Source organism: Eulemur rufifrons, chromosome 7 (genome assembly GCF_041146395.1).
Source record: "Eulemur rufifrons isolate Redbay chromosome 7, OSU_ERuf_1, whole genome shotgun sequence".
NCBI lineage: Eukaryota > Metazoa > Chordata > Mammalia > Primates > Lemuridae > Eulemur > Eulemur rufifrons.
Genome location: NC_090989.1, coordinates 284,959,721 through 284,983,517, shown reverse-complemented (window position 1 = coordinate 284,983,517; position 23,797 = coordinate 284,959,721). Strand labels below are relative to the sequence as shown.

Here is a 23,797-nt window from a genome sequence, read left to right as displayed (position 1 = left end):
GTAGGACCCAGAGGAGAGCGGGGGAAGCACCTGCCCACACAGGTTCCCTCAAACATCACCATGAGGTCAGCTGCTTCTAGTGACCAGAGCAGGGAGGGGACTGAGGAATGCAGCCCCTGCCACGGGGTGCCCGGGAGCCTCCGCCTGGGCAGGCCAAGAGCTGCCGTACTTAACAAGCAGTCCTGTTCGGAGTGTGGGGTACTCAGAATGCAGACTCTGGCGTCCGGGGCACTGCTGGCTAGAAGAGGTAGAACACGCACCCGCACCAAGGACAAGACTGGGCAGGGCTGGGCAATGTGCACTTACACTGTTCTCAGTACAGTTAAACCCTCTTTTTTACTGTTCCAGGGACAGAATTTTTCGGTAAAACATACAATGAAAGTTTAAACTACAGCAATCGCATACTGATTGGATGGCCATAAAGAGCTGGGTACCCGTAAAGAAAGTTCCAGAATGCAGGCTGTATGAAAATAGCTGTCCCTCCTGGTTAGGATCAGGGTAAAGAGAGGAGGTATTTATACCAAATATGTCTGGTGAAATGAAACTCAATTTTAGGAAAAAAGTGAAAATGTTAGAAATTCTATTGTAGAAGAAAAGGTATAGAAATCAAGAAAGTTCTCCATTTTGGAAAAGTTAAAATTAGTAAGGGATTTCATTGTATCTGGGTATGTCTTCTACTTGGTTAAAGCAACTATTTTTACACTACTGAAGTCTCTCTTCCCCGGTCTTTCCTTACCAACATTTTCACCAACTCTTCATATTTTAAGGATTAAAACTATCTAGAAGCATTTCCTCTTTAAGAAACAATTTAAGAAATAATTTTATCATCTTTATTATTCCTCTATGTACACCTGAACAAGGAGTTTGGGTACCTATTCAATGAACTTCATGGAAAACAGTTAAAATATGTGGGAAGTACCAGATTAGCAAATTTTCCACCAAAATCCTCTTCACTTAGCCCCGAAAGTGAGTTTCCAACAGGCGCCTCCTGCGGTAGTGTCCCTGTCAACGGGAAAGAGGACAACCGTGACCTCAGTGCCGCTGGACGTGGAACACAAGGAAGCAGGACATTTTGTGACACACAAGTCTAGGAACATACCAGCTTCTTCCTGGGCTCACCACAGTGTTGTTTTCAGAAACCAGCACTGAAAAATTTTCCCAAATGTTTGGAAATTATCTTGTTTTTTAAAGCCTGGCTTATGTTTTGCTTTGTCCAAACAGACAAAAACAGGCACAGACCAGAGATAAGATCCACCACATCCACCTCCAGACAGACGTTCACACTCCACTTGTACATCTCACAAGGAGTTCAGAAGGACCATCTGAAGACAGACCCTGGGAGTAGCCCAGGTCATTCTGTCATGCTCTGAACGGTCATGTAGGCTCACATTATAACAAAAAGCAAAGTCACAAAAGAAAACTAGTATTAATATTCCTACTGTAGCGAGATTCTTAACCCATTCAGTCAATAACTTCCAGAATTTTTGGTCTACATTAAGGCTACATAACTTGTTCCAAGCTCAAATGACTTCAGTCTCTTCCCCCAATTCCCCCCTGAACACCAGACCCAGTGTAGCTTCTGCTCCCGGGACAGCATCTTGGCAGACCCACCTGGGTCTGTGCTCCTGGACTCCTGGAGTCGTCTACTTTCCTGGAGAGATGGTGTGCCAGGTGGCAGGCCAGGCCCTGGGTACAGGGCTGCAGGATCAGGCCTGGAGGGCTCTGGGAAGCCAGGTGCAGACCCTGGCAGTCCATAGCCCGGACCCGGCTCAGGAGGGCCTGGGGGTGGCAGCACCGGAAACATCGGAACCCTGGCCGGGTTGGCTAGCTGGCCGTCGGAGAGCGTCTGTGGAGCTGCACAGGGGCAGTGGAGAAGTCAAAGGTTACAGAGGTTAACTCCAGTCACTAGAAGGAGCTGACTGGCATACACTAAACACATTTATTACTAGTTATTTCGAGTGAAATAACTCGAGTGAAACCCACATTTTTTTCATTAAGGGGTGAGAAATCCAATAACTAACGCACAAAGTGCTGAAAACACCGCCCCATCGGTGGTTTGGAGAAAAGCAGAACATGTACTTCCCAGGGGTTGGGGGCAGCGTGGATGCGTGTGCACGTCACCAAGCACGAGGTGAGGCACAGGCTCCCGTCTACTGCAAAACCCAAACGCAAGCTGGGGAGTGGCCGCTGGGCACACAGCTCTGCTCTGCGCGCTGACTCCTCTCCCCCACTGCCAGGAGTCCAACAGGCCACTCACTCATTCACCCCTCCCTCCAGCCGACTCAATACACAACCAGGGACAGCTGCTGCCTGCCAGCACCACGCGGGCACCGGACGCAGCATCAGCAGGACAGACGAGGAGTCCTCATCGGGGAGGTGGGGGTCGGATGAGCCAATTAAGAAGATAAAATAAAAGCTAAGAAGAACAATTGGCGGGGGAGTGGTGACAAGGCATCTACGGATGAAGAGGGGTGGACGGCAGGAGGGGAGGTGGCAGTGGCCTGGGTCACAGACATGGCTGGAGCACGAAACGGGAGGGGCAGTGCAGGAGGCCGCAGGGCCTGCGGGCACTGTGAGGAGCCTGTCCTGCCCTCAGACAAATCTGGGGTAAGTGCAGGAGGTGGGTGGGGAAGGAAGGGTGCTCATCCAGGCACGCAGTGAGGGCATGACGTGGGCAGGATGCGCTGACGAGATTTACTAACAAACTAGAGGTCGAATGAGAGGAGGAGGTTTGGGCCCCACTTGTTGGAAGAATCAGGGCTGCCCTTCCTGAGACGGGGGGATGAGGAGGAGCAGGCTGCATCCGGTGCCTGTGGAGGGCCCCAGTCCAGACGGCACGTTTGAGAGGTCCCCAGAGAAGTGTGTGGGCAGGCTGAGGACACAGCTGGCGTCCAGGGCACAGGGCTGGCTGGGGTGGGAATGGCAGGGTCATCAGCATATGGGAATTTGCAGCCATGAACTTGACGGGCTCCCCAAGAGAGAACACGTGAGGAGAAGGAGAAGAGGAGCTGCCCAAACCACTGTCGTTCTTGGTTCTCCTGGCAGCAAACCACAAGCGCCCCATGTGCACAGCGGTTCCCCAACAAGGTGCGCGGGCGCCTGCCCAGCCAGCCGGGAGCGTGGGCTCACCTGAAGGCAGCAGCCGCACACCCTGGCCCAGCTGGTCGGTGCTGGGCGCCGGCACCACCAGCAGCAGGTTGTCAGTCTCCAGATCCGCCTGCTGCCCGAGTCCTGGACCGTCCAGCTGTCCCACCTCAGAGCCAGGCGTGCTGGGACACTGCTGGGGGAAGGCTCCATCCTGACTCCACACCACAGTCCCCTCCTAAAGGAGAACCAAGTCCAGCCTATGGATGCATGTCTGGCGGCCTGCGGCTCACGGCAACAGCCTTCTCCCCAGCCCCTGCCACCGTTGCTACTTCAGGAGAGCGTTGCACCACTGACGCCCGTTCTGGGAATTAGGAAATTCTAATGACAGGCAAACTTTATGACTATATTGTTTAGATTGAATACTTTTGGTGGGAAAAAAGAAACAAAAACCACCCTGTCAAATGTCTCTGTGCCAAGTCCTAAGAGAAGGCTGTCCTGTTGTAAAAGCAGATACTGTACCTTGATCTGCTTCTCCACATGTTGCAGGTGAACCAACCAAGCAGGCTCGACAAAAGATTCCTCTTCTGGCTTCTCTTTCAGCTGAGGATCAAAGAGTCGTAACTGGGAAGCTACCTAGACACACATGAAAAACAAAGACCCAGTTACAACCAGGTGATGGCAGGTAAAACCATTTTCAAAACATACTGTACTGGAAAAAATGCAGCTTCAGTGTTAAATTAGAGATAAAGCTTTAGTTAGCCATGTAAGTGTTTCTAAAGTGTGCTTACATGACATGCCCAAAACAGATGACCCTGGGTGATCAGAAACAACCTGCCCATGAGGTCACTGCAGGCGTGCCCCCGGCCACGCGCATGCGGTCAGCAGCTCCTGTGGCTGCCATCTGATCACGCAGACTCGACTTTACACGTCAAAATGCTGAACTGACCCAGAATGTACGTATTCTTTGATTAGGAGTTGGGGGGTGCGGTGGGGTCAGCGGGGGATCAAAGTCAGGGGGCAGTGGGTGGTAAAGACAAGACAAGTCTGGCCTTGTATTAGCAGCTGGTGATGCTGGGGCACGAGGCCATTAGGACTCATTAATTATTCTTTGTACTATGACATAGGTCTTAAAATTTCCAAAATAAATTTCTATAGTTATCACATGAGCACATTTTCAAAAATGGAGCTAGCGGGGGGAGGGGAAACACCTGACCCAGCCTTGCTGGGCCGACACGTGCCGGGCTCCTGCCAGTGCTTTCTGCCCCTGCCCTGTGTACTCCTCACTGGGCTCCTGGCGGCCTCGTGGCCCCATTTCACGGGACGGAGTGGGGCTCGCAGTGGCGCAGTCAAGCTCCAGACCCCAGAAGCTCAAGCTCTTAACCACCAGACTAAATTGCCTCAAAATAGGAATGTCCTGGAGACGAGTCCTTCTGATTTTGATGCTTACTGCCAAATTTCTATACTGGCACGAGTGCCTGAGAATCCCCATGCTAAGATGCAAAACACAGCATCCCTGCCCAAGCACGTTTCAAGATCTTCATCCATCCAAGAAGTAGGTTCTGAGTGTCCACTACAATGAGCGTCCAAGTCACCAGGCCATCCCCGAGCCCAGCAATCCCAACGTGCCTCAGCGGCCCAGTCAGTAGGTGCCGTGGGGAAGGCAAAGAGACGGACCTGAATCAGCTGGCTGATCAGCACTGGGGAATACTCATGGGGCCGTGTCAGGACGCTTTTAGCAATCACTTCGCAGTAATGAAAGGCTTGTGTGGCAAGCCCCATTTCAGCCAGGCGGCAAGAGTAGATGAATTTAAACACCTAAAATAAACAAACAAACGAACAAAGCTCAGCTGTCCTGCAGCGTTCCCTGTCATTCCTAACAGCACCCTGGAAGCTGTGAATTGTTCCGTATGTTCTGGTTACACTGTCTCCCTTCCCTGCCCACCAACCATGTACCAGCCTCCATTCCCTGGGATGCTTTAAGATTCAAGTAAACAACTAAGCTTTTGAGAAACTGGCTCTGCTTCCCCCCAACACTTGTAGCAGAGCCACTTGGCTCATAACGAGAGCGACACTCAGAGAGATACCCTGAGACCACAGCCTGCCATGCGGCTGCAAATGTACCAGAAGCATCTCTACTGGTGCTTTAGATGTGTTCTACACACACACACACACACACACACACACAGTGTCAGATACCACCTTCTCCAAATACTAAAAATAGCTGATATAAAACTTCTTGAAACCAAGTACTGGAGGTTTGTAATGTTTAAAATATTAAGAACCAAAATGCAAACAAAAATTCTCAATTCAATATGGTTTGGTATTTGAGCACTATAGATCAAATGTCTTCCCAAGATTATTTCCCAAAAATTGCATCATTTTTTGCATAAGAACACAAAAACCCTAAACGACCCAAAGCTGGTCAGCACTGACCGCCAGCTCACGCGGGACGCCTGCTCACCTGGAAGTCAGGCAGGGGGCCGCTCTGGGCCCCCAGCGACCGGGCATATTCATAGGCTTCTGTCCTCTGAATAGCTTCATTAGTTGCAAACTTGCAAAACGGCAAACTGTTGAGGAAATGAATTATTTTCATTTAAAAAAATGGCCAGTTATTGGCATAGTCAACCTTGGTGCACATAACTCAGAAGCATGTGCCACGATGTGACAAAGACGTGAGGCTGACCATCTCCGAATTAGCTAAAGGAGAGGGATTTTTTTTCTTTCTAAAGGAAAACAGATACTACATTTACTTGATTCCTTACCTGTGATTTGATCCAATTAAGACAAGTTTTGTAGATTTCTTTGTATAAACCCCAAATCCAACCTGGGCCATAAGGTAGCAGAAGTGTGCAGCATCAAGGAGACCTTTTGAAGCTGAAGAGAGACACAAAATAGGCCAAGTCCCCGTCATTGGGACTCCTCACAGAAACTGGAGGGTTACCGGGAGACACCACAAGGACAGACCGGAGGAACAAAGATGCCTGCGGTCCTCACCACCCCTGCCGAGACTCATACCTCCAGTCCTCACACCCGCTCCAGGGCCACCTCCCAGTCCCAGCGCCTCACCTACCCAGAGTGTCACCCATCGTGGCCATCGTCCTGGACTCCACATCCACGTTGTTGTTCAAGTTGGACAGGACCATGGCGAGGTGTGGCCTCCAATCTCCCCACTTCTCGTCTCCACAACACTAAAATTAGGAAAAAAACCCCAGCCCCTTATCCTGGGAAGAGCACAGCACTGTAACTCGTGACGCTGAGCTCCAGAAGCAAGCCTGGTCAGAGCACGGGAAAACGGAAAGGGGCCATCACGAGCCATCACGTACCATGGACGCAGCGGGCATCCGCCCGGACATGAGCTGGTACACGGTCTGCAGAGGGTCATTGATGGGAAGACTGTTGGCAAACCTAGGGAGACACAAAAACAAAAAGATCTACTTCTAGCTCAGTTTTTAAAAAGACTTATCTTAGCCCTTTTATTTAGTGATTAGACTCGTGTTTAGGCCAAGTGTACACATCTCAATACTTAAAAAAATAAGACAAACCCTTAAAGATGAAATAATTCATTAAGATTTTATACAAAGTGTTAAAAACGGCCGGGCGAGGTGGCTCACGCCTGTAATCCTAGCACTCTAGGAGGCCAAGGCAGGAGGATCGCTCAAGGTCAGGAGTTCGAGACTAGCCTGAGCAATAGCAAGACCCTGACCTCTACCAAAAAAAAAAAAAAAAAATACAAAGAAATTAACCAGACAACTAAAAATATATAGAAATAATTAGCCAGGCATGTTTGGCGCATGCTCGTAGTCCCAGCTACTCGGGAGGCTGAGGCAGGAGGATTGCTTGAGCCCAGGAGTTTGAGGTTGCTGTGAGCTAGGCTGACGCCACAGCACTCTAGCCCGGGCAACAGAGTTGAGACTCTGTCTCAAAAAAGAAAAAAAAAAGAAAGAATGTGTTAAAAACCATTCAGTTAGTAAAACAAAACTTAAAACCCTCAGCAATACGGCCCGCTGAGGAGGGCCAAGGAGGCCCGAGTCCCTGTGCGGCAGCACCGCAGCAGGAGTGAGACCCGCCCGCTGTCCCTGACGGGCGGCGCCAGCACCCGCGTGCCCCAGGGAGCCGACCAGCCCGCGCCGGGAGGTTCTGTACCTGGTCATGACGCGGGCGTGTGTCCGGCTGTCCATCTTACTGGCAAGCAGCAGGGCGTGACCCCACAAGCCATTCTTCATTGCGGACTCTAGGGCGTCCTGCAAAGCAGTTCAGTGGTTGTGCCAATCACCAGAGTCACTCAGGTGACTGCAGCACAGAAAACTGCCACGTGCTGTGCACACACTGACAGGAAGGGAGAAAGGGCTGACAGCAGACTGAGAGCAAAGCCCACCAAAGGCAGTTCGATATTAAAGAAAATCCAATACTTCATCATTTTCCTTAGTTTCAAAGTCCCTCCAGTAGATGTCACTGCTTTTATTACCCGTTTTCAGCATAAAGAACCAGCGGGGACAACCAAGAAGTGCCCTAGTGCCCACACCGTCCTGCCCCCGGGAGGTGCCGCGCAGCAACCTTCACTCCCAATGCCAGGTGCCACGGGCCCCCCTGGGGATCTGCCCAGCACAGGCAGCAGCCCCTCTTACCCTAAGTAATCTGGGGGGCAACACACCTCAAAGCCCACAACTGCTGGCTGAGAGGCAAACGTCGTGATAGAGATAAATGTTAGTCAACGCTGACAGGTCCCAATCAGTTGCCAAATGTCCATGTTGAGATCACAATGATCACATATGACCCTGCTCAGTTTACTGGGATATGTGAGCACAGAGAACTCCAGGCCTATCGGGTGTCCCTGCTGCTCAGAGCCACACGAGCCAGTGGGACCAGCCTCTCACCCTGAGTGAGTCCTGAACAGATGACGCCCACCCCAGAGCCCCCTCCCACGCATACACTGTCCCACAGGCTCGCTCTGGACACGTCCCTCCCCTCCCCAGAACAGGTTCCTATCTCGGTCCCTCCCTCCCTCCCGCAGGGCTCTGGAGGCACTCTGGGACCCCAGAGCCCCTCCACACCAGTGTGACTACAGTGGCTCGGCGGCACACACCGGCCCTCGGCCTATGCCTGGCCTGCGCTCGGCACGTCCTCCCAACTCCCACCCAGCTTTGTGAGAAAGGGTTTGTCTCGCGCATGTCTTTAACCCTGAGACTCGGCACATGGCGGGGATGTAGCCTGTGCTCAACACACACATTTACTTGCTGAATGACCGGAAACAGAATGTGCGTCTCATTGGCACTGGCAATACTTAAAGAAAACCAACATCCACACATCCAGAGAGATGACATACGAGGGACCGGACATCTCATGAAATGGCGAGACCTAGGACACCACTGACGCACCCGAGAGAAGGCTCTGTCCCTCCCCTGGTGCACACTCGAAGACACCTAGGGCCCTGTGACTCGGGGACAGCTTACCTTCTTACGGCCATAAAGCAGCAGCTCTCTGAACCTCTCAGTCTCTTTCTCCAGCGTGCTGGCCGTGGCCGGCTGGCTGTCCGTGAGGAATGAGAGCTGGGCCTCGCCAGCTTCTTCCTCTTCCACGTGCTCCACAGCCTCATTAGTGAAGTCAATCAGGTTTGCCTCATTGGGGGACTTCCCAGGGAGCCACACCGTTCTGTGGTCTCGTAACAAAAGCTCCGCGATGTCTGTTCCCACCACGGTCTGTAAGGGTGACAGGGTGGGAGGGAGCACACAGGCTTGACCAGGAACAGAATTTCCAGTGAGCTGACAAATTTGCTGGTCAGGCGAGGATCCTCAACACACATTACACACACTCTGGGCACAGCCAGGGACATGACAGACGTACCCGCAATCCCCCTGAAAGGCTGGCAACAGCTGGGCTAAAACTTCAGCTCACCCCAAAACTATGTTTCTCCTTTCTCCCACATCCCCAAACTGCTGCTAGGGTGCCCGGTCCCAAGGGAGCCCCTGATGGCAGCACCGCCAACTGCCCACAGCCGAGGACACAGATCCAGCCCAGGTCCTCTGCAGGACTGAGCAGCCCAAAGACTAAAGGCCAACGAAGAGAAACACAGCAGGAGTAGAAACACACATACCCCATTCTGTCTACACAAGAGAACGATGAAATTCCAAAGAAGACTTGCAGACTCTCTGTCAATTAAATTTTCGTCCTGCAAACACTTTGTAGCCTTGTTCTGTGCAAAGTTAATGACGTCCACTTTATGGGTGTCACCTCTGCAAAGGAACAAACATGCAGTGAACAGTATTGTCTCTGAGGCCAAGCTCAGCAACTGCTACCGCACAGACATCAGGGAACTCCCAACAAGAACATACTTGCCGAGTGGCCCCGGGAATGCCCGCATCTCCTCCTGCTCAGACGTGTGCTGCAGCAAGGTCTACAAGGAGAGGGGACAGAGTCGCTCACATGGGACAGTATGCAGTGAATACCTGAGCCACGTCTGCTGGCTACACTGCCAGACTGCATGACAGACACTGCCCGAGAGGGTGGCCTGTGCCACCATGTGTGGTGAAGGCTCAAGGTTGTTCAATGGAACAGTCATGTCTGGGCTACAACAATGCTTTTCAAACTTTAGTGAGATCCACTTTTTTCCCCCAAACTCTGAAGCAGGGCCTCAACACGTGTGACAGAAGAGGCCGGCCAAGGCTGCAGGCCAGGGCGCCTGCTGCCTCCCTGAGCTCAGCAGCACCTGGCCCACCGGCACTGCACTGAGGAGCACCTCAGCAGCACTGAGGGTTCCCAGGAAAGCGAACACACGCGAACCAAGACAGAGACACAAACGCAGCAAAACCAAGGCTAACACCCTAGGCAGATGCTTCAAACACTGACTCCGAGGAGGAAAATGGTACGACCAAACAGAGCAAAAAACCTACAACTAGAAGACTCATAGGAACAAACATTTTCCACGGCTGTATGTCCAGACACAACAACTGGCAGCTGCAGGTAACAGCTGCAGAGCACAAGTGTGAGCCAAGCGGTGGCGCCGCGCTGCCCCCGCGGCGTTACCTCCATGCTGTGGATCTCAACCAGCGCGGGCTGTCCCTCTGAAGGCAGGTTCGGAAGCACTTTGATAAGTTGGCCACCAGGGCCAAACCTGGCACAGATATGAGGCACTGAAAATTTTTCAGGAGAAGTTGGTCTTGACGGAACTATATTTAAAAAAATTGAAAAAGAAACAATCAGTTTGTCACTTTTTAATGCTTCTGAGCCAGATCAACGTCTAGATTGTCAATGTGACCACACAGCTGAAATCATGTTAGATTTAGCATTATAAAATGACTTTCAACTTAAAGTCAATAACTGTTGGCTGGGCGTGGTGGCTCACACCTATAATCTTAAGCACTTTGGGAGGCCAACCCAGGTGGATGGCTTGAGACCAGGAGTTGAAGCCAGCCTGAGCAAGAGTGAGACTCCGTTTCTACCAAAAAAAAAAGAAAGAAAGAAAGAAGGAAAGAAAAATTAGCTGGGTATGGTGGCGTGCACCTGTAGTCCCAGCTACTCAGGAGGCTGGGGCAATCTCGCTCTGTCTAAAAAAAAAAAAAATTGTTAAATATCTGTAATAATTGCTAAATATCTACAGCAAAAGAAGTAGAATCTAAGCATATGTCAGAAAAATGTTTAAATCGTTAAAAGTGAGACCCCTTCTCGTCTACAATGGAAAAGCTCCTATAGACAGCTCCCAGGCCCTTTCTACAGGTAAGGGGGCTCCTCCTGGGCCCTCCCTGCTCCGGAGCTGTCTCTCACAAATGCACCTTCCGAATGAATATCACAAGCACCTCTCAGAAATGACAAGAGTCAACACCTTGAATCAAAAAGAAAATTAAGAGCCAAGCACAGTGGCTCATGCCTGTCCAGCATTTAGGGAGGCCAGAAGTTCGAGACCAGTCTGGACAACATAGTGAGACTCTGTCTCTACAAAAAGTAAGAAATCTAGCCAGGCGTGGTGGCATGCCTATAGTCCCAACCACTCAGGACACTGAGGCAGGAGGATCGTTTGAGCCCAGGAGTTCGAGGTTGCAGTGAGCTGTGATGACACCACTGCACTCCAGCCTGGGCAACAGAGACCCTGCCTCAAGAAACAAAAAATCTTTAACTGAAGTAATACTTTAAGAAAGGAAGGCCACTCTTATATTCTGTATAACTTTACATATATTTTTGCAATTTTCCCAACAGCCTTTGGCCAAACATTTAGAAGGGAAGTTAGAATGTGCCACAGGGGACAAGTCCAGGAACAGGAGCCTTCCAAAGGGAATGAGAAGTTCCCTGCAAACTACTGAGACATGGTCAACACTGGAGACACGCTCAGGGGCCACCCAGGAGCCTGGAGCGGGCTGTGCTCAGAGACACACTGGAGAAACGCACGTGTGGACAGACAGCCACTCTCAGACCTGCGAGCCCTGCGAGCCCTGCTATAACTGAAGGGAAGGCATCGGCCTGTCCTTACTCGCTCTGCCACTCACAAGGACGGGCTGGGACACAGCCTGTCACAAATGCCAGTCACATCCCTGACTCCGCATCCTGACCCCAGGCTGGCAGCCACCCTGCAGGTGACCCAGCGTCCCCCTGCCGTGCTGTGCACGCACCTTGCTCCACGGTGGACCAGCCACTGTCTGTGGGGTAGCCATACTCGGGGAAGCCCTGGGCACCGTGGAAAGTGCTGCCGTAGGTGCCGTAGGCATAATCACCACGAAAGGAGCCTGGAGGAAGTGGGGCCTCATAGGAACCGGCAGTGACGTTGTGACTTCTGTAAATCTGACTCTTAGAAAACAAAGCGAATGGGTAAATTAGTTCCCCACCAACACCAGTGGGACTTGAGGTATGCTGTCAGAACTGCAACAAAGAAGATAACTGTGCTTGACAGAACCGGCCGCCCCAGGATGGGGCAGCAGATCCTCGCCCCAACCCCGGCCCCCCCCTCCCGGGCCCGAACCCACCCTGCTGAGCGCACCTGGTGCGAGTGGGAGCTGAGGCTGCTGCGGCGGCTTGGCAGGCTGTGCGCGCTACGCAGGCTCCGCGCCGAGTGCTCACTGTGGACGCTGCGCCTGTCCGCCTCCTCCCCATAAGGGTCTCTGTGGGGCTCTGGGTCATCGTCAAAACTCCCGGTGAAGCGAGGGTCATACCGCCAGGGGTCATCACTTTTCTCGGGCCTGGAGGAAGCAGGGGCCAGAGGCAAAGAAAGGGCAGTTTTGGAGGACTGCTCAGGGCACGACGTGCAGCTGCCAGACAACAGACCAAGGCCAGCAGGTCCTCCTACCCACCCCCCCGCCCCTCTGGCCACCCTGCCATTTCCAAGACACCTTTACCCTAAAGAGTACGAGTTAGAGCTGACACTACAATGCGTCACATGACAGCAGCCCACAGCTCAGACTCGGCTTCATGATTTTAGAGAACTCAAGTGCATCTTGACCGTGGTCACAACTCTGGGTGCAGGCAGGACAAATGAGGGGTGAGTCATGAGTGAACCTAGACCCCTAGGTGGTTCTGAAGCCACTGCATGAGCACTCATTCTGAGGCTGGGTCTCCTCTGACAGCCCAAGAGCTGGCAACGCCAGGAGGGCCTGGTCCATCCTTCCTTTCTCAGACAGTGACCAAAACATTAGGCAGCTGCTCACCAGAAACCCCCAAACAACTACAGCTCTTTGATAAACTTCAAAGACACAAGGACGGATGAGAAAGAACACACGTTTGTTTACCACCAGCCTCCTTCATCCCAGTGTGGTTTACCAACCTGTCACCATAGGCATAGTGTTCTTTCCTGTACGGGTCGTACTCCACATCACACCAGTACCTCCGGTCACAGGCGCGGGGGTCCTTGAATCTAGCACTGTAGTGGAAACGATCCCAGCGGCCTGGATCTGTAAGCAAGGACGGAATGGGTTAATACGGTAATATGCAAAACAAGAGACTCCTCTGGATTTCACAACAGAAGCTGCACCCCGCCAGTACCCAAGGACGCTTTAAGGACTCCTGGAGAAACCAAACTTTCCTCCTGAAAGTCAGCAGAACATGAAGAAATGGCAGCTGAGGTCCCAGAGGACCCCCAGCTGTGTCTTGCCTATGTATTTACTACCTAATTTTTCTCCAAATACAAGTGTTTCTGATTAAAAAGATAACTTTAGAAGAGATGCTAAAAGACTTCTTCATTAAATTTTTTTTCATAGTTACTACTTCTTAATAGCCAATGCTGTAACTGTAAATTTTACTAATATTTCTTCTCCTTAATGTGATCCGGAAGATTTTTTAAAAATCACCTCAATATTAAAAGGTTACTTTAAAGGGCACATTAACATTATAAACAAAACGGGATGTACACTTTTAGCAACTGTGTACAGAATTTACATTTAAAAGAGGCGCAAACACCAGAGGGCAGAAGCAGCCCTCTAGGAAGTGAGGGCGGGGCTGGCCCCAGCGGGACATCAGAGGGGCTGCAGGGCCCAGAGCACAGGACACAGCCAGGGCAGGAGCGACCAGCAGCTCTTCCCAGGGACACGGCCACTGTGCCACACACACTGCAGGGAAGCACCCACAACACGGCCATGTCTGCACTGTCCCACGCAGCAGCCACCAGCACCCTGAGGCCACTGAGCACGGGAGACATGGCTGGTGAGACTGAGGGGCTGGTTTCTCCCTTTGTTTTGTTTTCATCAATTTACATGTCAGTAGTCACATGTGGAAAAGGTGGCTCTGGAACTAGTGATGATTATGATTTGCTAGAAAAATCAAAGAAAACTGCCAATGTGATAAAGATACATTCATGCTGTAATTAAGGTGTGATTTCTTAATAAAAATATCAATACAATTATTTTCAGATGCAAAGTATCAACAACTTTGGCTCTTGGATAAAAACATAATGAAGAGACTAGTAAAGCAAAGTTTCTCAGAAGTCACCCCGCAGAGCACAGCAGTCTCTCACACAATCCATCTGTGAATGGCCAACTTTTTAAAATTCCTAAACATACCTCCATAATCGTACTGGCTGGAGTAGTAACTCGCATAGTGATCACTCTGACTGCTCCACCCACTTCTGGAATTATAGTATCCTTCAGAATACCCTTGCCTGAAAAACACACACAGTGCTCTTCAAAAACAAATTACCTGTTTCTTAAGGTGTGATATCAGACAATACAAATTATACAAATTATAAAAGCAAAAGCATTTATCAAAGCACTTTGGTCATAAAAAAATTCTAACTAGAAGATTCAAACAGTAACCTGGATGAGATTATGGAATTCCTCACCATATACTGCTAATTAAAATTTATCTCAGTAAAGTAACTATTAATATTTAAGAGCTAATCAGCAAAAAAGAACTGACCCTTTTGGTGTTCTCACTGCTATATGCTATAAAAGTCAACACTAAAATAGGTCCTAAAATTTTTTATATCATGCTTAGCAGAAGAAAAAAGCACTGAGCCACCAAAACCACCCTAAAATGCCAATGTCAACGCCTTTACACCAGACTGCCTGAGGGATGCTCGCTGCACGCTCGCCGAGAGCCTGAGCGCAGGCTCCTGGGACAAGACCGGACGGGGTCACCCCTTGTGTCTCCCCCTGGAGCTGACCTGCGGTCAGACTCCCACAGGGGCCCCTAGGCTGGCTTCGTAGACCAAGCCGTGACCCTGACTCTTACTACAGAAAAAACACATTTAGCAAAATGATCAATTATCAGAACCTCTGGTACTTACGAGATTTTCTTAAAAGGACTTAAGAGCATTTTAAAATTTTCTTATTCAGGCTGGTCTTGAACTCCTGAGCTCACACGATCCTCCTTCCTTGGCCTCCCAGAGTGCTAGGATTACAGGCGTGAGCCACCGCACCCAGCCTAATGGCAGGTTTTATACAATATCAGATTTATTTATTTATTTATTTATTTTTTTTTTTTTTTTGAGACAGAGTCTCACTCTGTTGCCCAGGCTGGAGTGAGTGCCGTGGCGTCAGCCTAGCTCACAGCAACCTCAAACTCCTGGGCTTAAGCCATCCTACTGCCTCAGCCTCCCGAGTAGCTGGGACTATAGGCATGCGCCACCATGCCCGGCTAATTTTTTGTATATATATATTTTAGTTGTCCATATAATTTCTTTCTATTTTTAGTAGAGACGGGGTCTCACTCTTGCTCAGGCTGGTCTCGAACTCCTGACCTCCAGCGATCCACCCGCCTCGGCCTCCCAGAGTGCTAGGATTACAGGCGTGAGCCACCGCGCCCGGCCCAGATTTTTATAATGTGACTTTCCTCATGCTCCTTCAGGAACTGTCACAGGAGCCACACGGTCATTCGGCCCTGTCTGGCTGCCTGGCTGGTGCAGCGCTCATGAGAGCGGGGGGTTCCAGAACCCACTGCCATGTACACAGGTGCAGTCTAGAGTGAGCACCCGGGCTGTGGGTTGGCAGGGCTGTCACCGTGGCCGAGCAGTGCGCCGTGCCGGGGTGGACGGCCGGGCCCTCTGCCACCTGGCAGCAGCTGCACTGCTCGCCAGCCCCACTCATCTGTCAGGAATGATGCGCTCACAACAGCGAACGAGGCGCTCTAACCTCACGCAGTTCCTGCATGAACTGGGCCCACTGGTGCAGACAGACAAGCTAGTACCAGACATCAGCACTGAGACCACATACACGTGCACGTGCTCGTGTGCGGCGTTGGGAGGAAGGACAGAGCGGTCACAGTAAGCGCTGAAGACAGCTGGAGCAGCGGGACAGCTGACAGAAGAGAATTCTAGCCGCTACGGTGACAAAACCACTCCCGTGGCACCTGAACTAGCCTCTGGGGGAGGCTTCTGAACAGCATGGAGCTGCCTTTGGCCGCCTGAAATCATGCTATGTGAACCTGCAGGTCGGCAGGTGAAGGAAACCAGGCCAGCGAGAACTCACCCTAGCTCTGCCTCCTCCGCCTCTCTTGCCTCCCAGGGCTCCAGAAAACACTTGCCCGTCCGCCCTCACTTTGCAGGCTCTGGAGTCAGACCACTACATTAACACCAGGTCCCACCTCCCTGGTGACATGGTGATACACAGTAGCTAAAATCCTGGGAATTTTATCTCAAGTGAAGTTTCCTGAGAGACAAAGCCTCACTGTGCTGCTGTGCTTCACAGAGCACCCAGAACGCCCAGCTACACACGGTTCAGGGTGCACCTTTGCAGCAGCGTACACCTGGGCCAGCCGAATGAGCAGACTTTCAGAGCCTTTTGTCTTCAGGTAAGCCACTGCAAACCTCAAAGACTCAGCATAAGAAACCTTTTGAAACAAAGTATACGTACACAGTCTTCACAATGATTTGACTTTTCTGTATTACAAAGTCTAAAAAGCAATATACCCTTGTAGCAAAACCTGTACCAGTGAGACCATTACTCCTCGGTCCGACAAGGAGAAAGCGCAGCAAAAGCTCTGGAAGGCAGGCACAGCTGAGCACCGCCGCCAGGACCCACGCCACCACTGCTGTTCTCCCACTGCCAACTTCTCTGAGCGGAAACAAAAACCAAAACAGCCTCTTCTGCTCCAAGAACACAGGACTCTGACCTGGCTGAAAGGCTTACTCAGCTGAAGGCACGGTGCCATGGTTCTTCCCAAATCCATTTCTGCAACTGCAAGCAAAAGCATACAGGGCCAGCGTAGGAGACGAGCAGGTCCAGGACGCCTGCCGGTCTTCGGCAGAGGTGGTGGTATCAGGGAGAGAACGTGGGTTTTCAGGCCCTGCATTCTGGTGCTGCCTGGTGGATCTAAGGACTATGTCATCTCTGTGACCAGCACCCCCTGGCCTCTGGAGACTCAGTGGCAGGGAAAAGTCTGCAACAGTTAAAAGCTGCTACAGTCCAAGGACCGCGAATATCCCATTAGCAAACTGCCAGAGCAAGACGTGCCTGGACAGCAGGAACAAGCGCCCCATCCAGAGCGCGCATGCACAAGTCCAAGGCTGCTTCTCTGTGGACCTGCTCAGGCTCTGGCCTGACTAGGAGGTGGCCAAATGCTAACCGACTATCACAGCTAATGACTGCTGGTGGCAGTGTGTTTAACTCAATTTAAAAGCACATTCTGCAATTGGTCCATATTGGCAAAATGTAAACATATGTTGCATAGGTTTGTATAATTCTTTACAGATACAAAATTTTTCAAATCATTAAGTTACCACCACAGTCAACAACATAAACATCAGACTGTGTACGACAGTGAAGCAGCCAGAGTGGATGCAGCCGCACCTGGGAGGTGGCCGGTCGGAGCAGTGACTTGCTCGGGAACTGGGCCGCTCAGGCTCGGCGTAGTGGTAGGTCTCAGCGTACGCAGATGCTGTACTGTCGTAGGGCCTGTATCGTGGCTCATAGAGGCTGTAGACGTCCTACGGGAGGAAGCATTTGGGCAACGTTAGATACCAGTCAAGAGCAAACTCAGACCAACCAGCTCAAGCTCTAAACCTTACAGACGACCGCTCTCTAAAGGCAGCACTGAATGTGGGGCTTCCTTAATGCAAACAACCACCTACCAACGGCGGTCGCTCTCACCAGGCCTGCGGTGGGATCCTCCCCAGGCGGACAACCCTGGTCCTGCTCAGGAGACCACCCAGATGGGCAGAGAGCACCAGCATGTACGCAAGCAACCCCAAAGGGCCACGGCGACTTCTGCGGGGGTTGTTAGGTGTCTGCTTCTTGATGTCTCCAATGTGGAGACGTCAGGATTTGAATAATGCCTGTGTCCAGCTTTAGACGCCATCTCCATAAAGCTTTAGGACCACGTGAATGGGTCCTAAAGCTACAGACAGCCTCAAAAAGAGGATTACGTTTTATATTTACGATGCTTTCAGACCTGTCTCTAAGGAAGGGCCCGAGTGGACACATGAAGACCTGAAGACAGATGAGGTGATCTGGGTAGAAGCTAGAATTCATCCTTCCGTGTCTAAAATCCCCAATCCTCTGCCACTGCCTGGCAGATAACATGAAACCACGGAAAAACGGATTCGTTCTTGCCCACGACTGGACAGCACGGCAGCTGGAAGGAAACACTCACCCAGAGTGCAGCTGGCTCCAGGCCGGGTCCCTGCACAGGACCTAACGTGAGTCCGTGGCTGCCCTCGCTCTGCCGCTCCCAGGGCTCAAAACTAAACTTTCTCATGTGGAAATAAGAACTATATAGGCTCCTTCCAGAATCTAGGATTCACAGGCCTGAGGGCTCAAACGTGTAACTATCTGCAGGTGCACAAACCATCTACTAAAGGCCAAGGAGGGAGGCCCGGCCCCAGGGCTGCAGGCAGCGCCTGCCTGGCCAAAGCAGCCCTGCTCCTGGGATGCCTGCTAACTCTGAGGCCTTTGCTTACCACCCAAGCCTGGGTCTGACGGGCCCCACACACTGCAAGATTTCCCCTTACACAACACTACCTTGGGTGGTACTGAATCGGGGTCAGTGGTGAGAAAAGGCAGACAATGATCAAACGTGTCCACGTGGACCACACTTTTCCAAGCTACTGCAGGATTTAAACAGAATCTAATTTGAACCACACTCGTGTCACTGTGAAAAAAGGCATGAAAGAATCTTCTGCGTTAACAAGCAGGGCCTCCCCACTCTGCTGTTGGTATCACCACGTATTTGACAGAAGCTCATGGAATTCCACCTCTCTCAGCTGCTGCATGTGGATAATATTCCAAACCTAGCTTTTTTCCTCAATGTTTTTATTCTCAAGGAGGTATGTGAAAGACTACAGTTATTCTCAAAATCACACAAAAGCTTCGAAAGGCTATCCCAGCTTCCCAAAGGGTGCAACTCAGAATTCTAATTCTGCAGAGAGCCAACAGGCATTATAGGAGACAAAGGGCTCTTTTTGTCACATAAATTGGTGAGGCTGGATTAAACAAAATTAAGCAGATATTACAAGCAATTCAATATGCTAATTTGTGGTGTGAGCTTCTAAGAGGTGGCCTGTGCTCAGCTCTGGGACCAGGGAGTATTTCCCTCAGGAAGCACTGCTCGGAGCTGGTGTTGGGCTTAGAACTGGTATTCTACATGCCCTGGGGACTGTGGGTTACCTCTGAATCAAGCAAACACCACCAAAGAACACACCACGACAGAAAGAAACCCAACTAGTCAAAGCAAGGAGAGAAAAGTGGGTTAAACATGAGCGCTCTACATACCGGGTAATAGAGGGAGGCCGCCCCAGGATCCGGTGGGTACAGGGAGGGATACTGAGACTGGTAGCCGTCGTACAGAGGTCTGTAGTAGTAGTAGGACGCCAAGTCCTGAGGCGGTGGGCCCAAGGAGTGCGGCGGTGTCGGCTGTGGCCACTGCTGCTCTGACTGCGTGGCTGCCTGGCTCGAGCCAGGGGACACCAATGACACGCTGGAGGACTGAGGCAGCCGAGGCAGCAGCTGCTGACCTGCGTCAGCTGGAGCCAGGCTTGCTGGTGCCTGGGCTGAGTTTTGGGACTGTCCCTGTGCTGGCAGACTTTCTGCATTTGAAGGTTCCGCAGATGTTGCTTTGGGCACTTGTGGAGGAGAGTTCTGCTGCCGAGGAGGCGCTGGCTCTTGCAGGGCTCCTCCCAGGCCAGGCTGGTCCTGTGCATCTTTCATTACCTGCTGGTAGAAACGGTCTGGGTTACGCGGCCCAGGCCCGGACTGTCCAGGATGATCGGCAAGGGTGTGCTGAGAGGCCAGACCATCGGAACGGGATGGGCTATACATTCTTACAGGGTTTTCCAAAGTCCCATTTAATGTAAAGTCTAGGGCTCCATACGTTTCTTCCCGATTACTGGAGTGATTTGCCTTGTTACTATTAGGTACCACAGTACTGTTTGCAGGGGGAACTAACATCACACTCAGGCTTCCAGCAGGGCTATTAACAAACTCGGGAAGAATGTTTTCTGCATTGTGATTCTTTTGACTTTCTGGAACCAAGTTCTTTGGAAGTGGATGGGATGGCGGTTGAACCAGCAAATTGGCAGGCTGATTATAAACCATTTCAGAAGAACCAGAACCTTGTGGAAAATTACTCTGGGCAAGACTACCAGGCAGAGACAAGCTAAGGACAGAGCTGGCTGGGATCCCAGACAAAGGAACGTTTTCCCCGGAATCACCACTGAGCACCCTGCTGCCTATTGGAGGTTTATCTCCCACCAAAGCATCTCTCCAGGACAGATTCTTCCCATTAGGATTCGATAAGGACACAGAAAAATTAATGGGCTGAGCCAGATTATAGCTCTGGTCAGGCTGGGCCATCAGGACTGGCAGATGTTGCAGAGACTCAGTGGGCGGTGAGGGTAACGCGTCGGCATGACCAGAACTTGCCTGTGGCTGAAGGGTCTCCTCTTCTCCCACGTTGGGAGGGTTCTCGAGGTTCTCCGAAGCACCAATCCCATCTCGGTTCTGCAGGGGGCTGGCAGAGCCTGGCTTCTGTGACTGCTGCCCAGAAACCATCTCTTCTGGAGGCTGAACAACTGCAGATGGCTGAGGTTTTGCTGGTACCTGAAGTGCAGGAGCCGCTGGGGCGAGAAGGACGTTGCCTCCAAAATCTGGCAGCTCATTTTGTGCCCACAGAGTCGTCGCTGGGCTCTCACACTTCACCGTCCCCTGAGCCCTGCCTGAGGGCTTCCTCTCCGGTGTCGGATACACAGTATCCAAGGGTGGCGCCCCAGTGTGCGGAAGTACGTGCCCAGCTTCTGCAGTGGTGTTTAGAGGCAGGGGACACACCTGGGGTGCAAAGAAGGTCTCCATGTTGTCTGGCGGCTGCTCCAGGTTGCCAGGGGAAGCATCAGGAGGTCTGCACTTCTTCTGGCGGGCACGGGTCCCCCTCACTTCACCCACCACATTGGCACGGTCTGCCTCGACTGGTTTTACCCCAACTAAGTGAGATTTTACTGGTTCAAAAGAACTATTTGCACTTGTCTGAAATATTCCTGTAGGTTTTGGGGGACTTGGAGTTGAGGGCTGAGACACGCTGCTATGGTAGTTCTGGCTCACAGTGGTCTCATCTGTTTCACCTCCTACGGGAGAAGAATCGATTTGCTTAAAAAAACTACCTGAAACTTCATCTTCAGGTTTTCCAACTTCTTGCTGAATAAATGTGCCAACTAGCTCTTGGGGCCTGGTTGAACTTGAAAGACTCCTGTGGCTTTTGCTGCTGTAGCTAGATGACACACTATCAGATCTCGCAGGATGCATCATTGCTTCAGTGGCTCCCGGGTGGCCCCCAACATTGTGCCTGGGGACAGCTGGCCCAGGAAGGACCCCGTATCTGAACTGATCACTTTGAGACAGAGCGTCCAAACTTAGTGACTCACTTGGCAGAACTTCTTGATTCTGAATGAATTCTAAGTTCTCAATATTCTCACACTGTGAACTGCTGGCACCCTGAGTCCCTGCACTTGCTGTGTCACCCCACATGTCACTAGCAGCATTTTTAGTCGTTTGCTGATCATGTTGAATGCCCGCAGACTGAGCAAAATAAAGGTGTGTATCTCCACCCTGCAGTGTGGTCTCCATGCTGGAGCCTTTGAGAAAGGCCTGGCAGATGCCACCCGCTCCCATGTGTGCAAGTGAGGGGGGATGGCCCGGTCCAGGGCTGGAGGAGAAACCATCAAAGTCCAATTTACCAGCAGAGCCTGCTTTTTCAGACGAGAGATTCTCCTCATTTTCTGTCTCTCCCCCTTGGAAAAACATTGAGAGAGCTCCCGAGTCTGTATCTGGAAGGGAGAGGCTGGCCCCAGTCCCTGGGGGGTAGTGCACGGGGTTTTCTGGGTGATCTCCCTGAGTGAGGGGGCTCACAAGACTGGGGGCTGGCCAGTGCTCTTTAGTCACTCCTGGATTCTGCCTGAACTCCTGGCTTGCCCAAGTATTCCCAACTCTGGGGTTTTGCCTGAATGTACTTTCAGGATCAAAATTATTTGCCGAGTAGCTTCCACTTTGCAGATGGGCCACCTCACTTCTCCTGTCACTGGCCAAGGGTGCTGAAAGAGACACCAGTGGGGTCTGTTGCTCATGGCCAACACCTTGATGTGGGCTGGATGAAGGGGGCAGGTGGGGAACGCTGGTGGCATGGGGCACTGTGCTCTGAACAGGTCCTTCCGGGCAGGGTGAGTGATGCTGACCTGAGGGCTGCGGGCTTGCCTGCACTGGGCCCCACTGACCCGGCAGCTGTTGACGAGGCTGGGGGGAAAAGGGGGACGCTGCTGGGGCTACCACACCATCATGCGGGTTTTGCCTACTCAGGGGTCGGTCAGGCCCAGGCACGTTCCCATGCAGATAGGTCCCCTGAGACGTGTCAGGACCCACTCCTGGAATGTAGTGAGGCAGACACGGTGGAGCCTGAACTCCAGGCTCTGAGCCGGGACGGACCTCTGCACTCCTGCTCATCTCAGCCCTGGGCAGCGCTGAAGGTGTCAACGCACCAGAAAATGAATTGGCATCTGCTCTGGGCTGTGCCAGAGGTCTCGGCAGAGGCTCACAGGGTCCTTGGGAGCTATCCCTGGCATCTGTGTGAGGCACAGGCAAACCAGGGCGCTGAGGAAACCCTGGGGGTGCTGAGCTTTGCAAGATGGGTGGGCTGCTTTTGGACAAACTGCCCAGCGGTGTATTCTGGAGGGCCTGCCTACTGAAAGCAAACGGATCCGTTACTGGCTGCAAGGGGCAAGTTATCGGAGTCACTGGTGCGTTATTATTGGTCCGTCTTCTGTAAGGGCTGTTAGCCCAGAACATGCTCTGAGGATTCCCGGCCGGAGGTGGTCCAGCCACACCAGATGGGACTGCCTGGGGTGGCGGCTGCATGGCTGATCTCTTGCACAAGTAGATGTTGCTTATACAAGGAAGGATATAACTTTTCCTTAATTTGAGCTGAAAAAGAAAAAGACAAAATGAGCATAAAACCCATACATTCAAAGTTCTACAGCCTAGGCAAAATAGAGAGACCCCACCTCTACCACACAAAAAAAAAAAAAAAAAAAAAATTAGCTGGGCGTGGTGGCACGCACTTTGGGAGGCTGAGGTGAGAGGACTGCTTAAACCCAGGAGTTTAAGGGTGCAGTGAGCTGTGATCACGACAATGCATTCCAGCCTGGGCAACAGAGAGACTTGTCTCTTAAAAAAAGCAAAACAACAATAAAAACACTAAAGTCCTGGCTGCAATCAGGAAAACTAAGGAAAAAGAGAAAGACTGAAATTGATTTCAAGTCACTTAAATCCTGGAGAATACATGTCTCTCACGCTCCTGCCCTAGCAGAGAGCATCCGTCCTTGAGGAGCTGTTCCAAGAGCTCTGGGAGGCAGGGGACGAAGTGAGAGCACTGGACAGTTTGGCCCTGAGCTGGCTGAGTGCACATGGACAGTTGCTCCCTCCTCTGGGACTCCCTGCTCAGAATGACCACCACCTCTGCGGACACCCACGACACTGGCAGGGACGAGGCAGAATCTGGCTACTAGTCCGATACATTAGCCTAGGTCCTCCACATTTTCTGTAAACCATCACCAGACCCAGAAAGAGCAACTCCTTTACTAAGAAAGAACTGCATATCATACTTTTCATACATCTTAATTTTAAATCTCAAAACGAATACAAAAGTTTAAAATTTCCTTTTCCACATCCTTTAATGAGAGAGCATTATACAGTACAGTTATAAAATCTGAAAAATAAATATATTCATCTAAATGCCTTTTGTCTCACAATGTAAAATTTCTCTTTTTTTTATATTGTACCTGGTTTAAGGTATGAAAGCACCACCAACAAAACAATGTCACCTC

At 51.3% G+C, this 23,797-nt stretch overlaps 1 protein-coding gene across 4 annotated transcripts in view; it reads right to left on the bottom strand.

Annotated features, from left to right (window-relative positions):
• SEC16A (SEC16 homolog A, endoplasmic reticulum export factor) overlaps positions 1-23,797 on the bottom strand; it is a 37,904-nt gene that overhangs the window by 9,267 nt on the left and 4,840 nt on the right. For all 4 annotated transcript variants that reach the window (XM_069477092.1, XM_069477095.1, XM_069477094.1 and 1 more), the window contains exons 2-21: positions 19,206-22,895; positions 17,286-17,422; positions 14,061-14,158; positions 12,830-12,956; positions 12,050-12,248; positions 11,685-11,859; positions 10,108-10,250; positions 9,417-9,478; positions 9,179-9,317; positions 8,538-8,783; positions 7,231-7,328; positions 6,411-6,492; positions 6,158-6,275; positions 5,850-5,961; positions 5,549-5,654; positions 4,762-4,902; positions 3,607-3,720; positions 3,130-3,322; positions 1,612-1,854; positions 920-1,002 (exon numbers count right to left, since the gene is read on the bottom strand). In XM_069477092.1, the coding sequence (XP_069333193.1) occupies positions 920-1,002; positions 1,612-1,854; positions 3,130-3,322; positions 3,607-3,720; positions 4,762-4,902; positions 5,549-5,654; positions 5,850-5,961; positions 6,158-6,275; positions 6,411-6,492; positions 7,231-7,328; positions 8,538-8,783; positions 9,179-9,317; positions 9,417-9,478; positions 10,108-10,250; positions 11,685-11,859; positions 12,050-12,248; positions 12,830-12,956; positions 14,061-14,158; positions 17,286-17,422; positions 19,206-22,829 (6,240 nt within the window). In that variant the 5' untranslated portion in view covers positions 22,830-22,895. The remainder of the gene's footprint in view (positions 1-919; positions 1,003-1,611; positions 1,855-3,129; positions 3,323-3,606; positions 3,721-4,761; positions 4,903-5,548; positions 5,655-5,849; positions 5,962-6,157; positions 6,276-6,410; positions 6,493-7,230; positions 7,329-8,537; positions 8,784-9,178; positions 9,318-9,416; positions 9,479-10,107; positions 10,251-11,684; positions 11,860-12,049; positions 12,249-12,829; positions 12,957-14,060; positions 14,159-17,285; positions 17,423-19,205; positions 22,896-23,797) is intronic.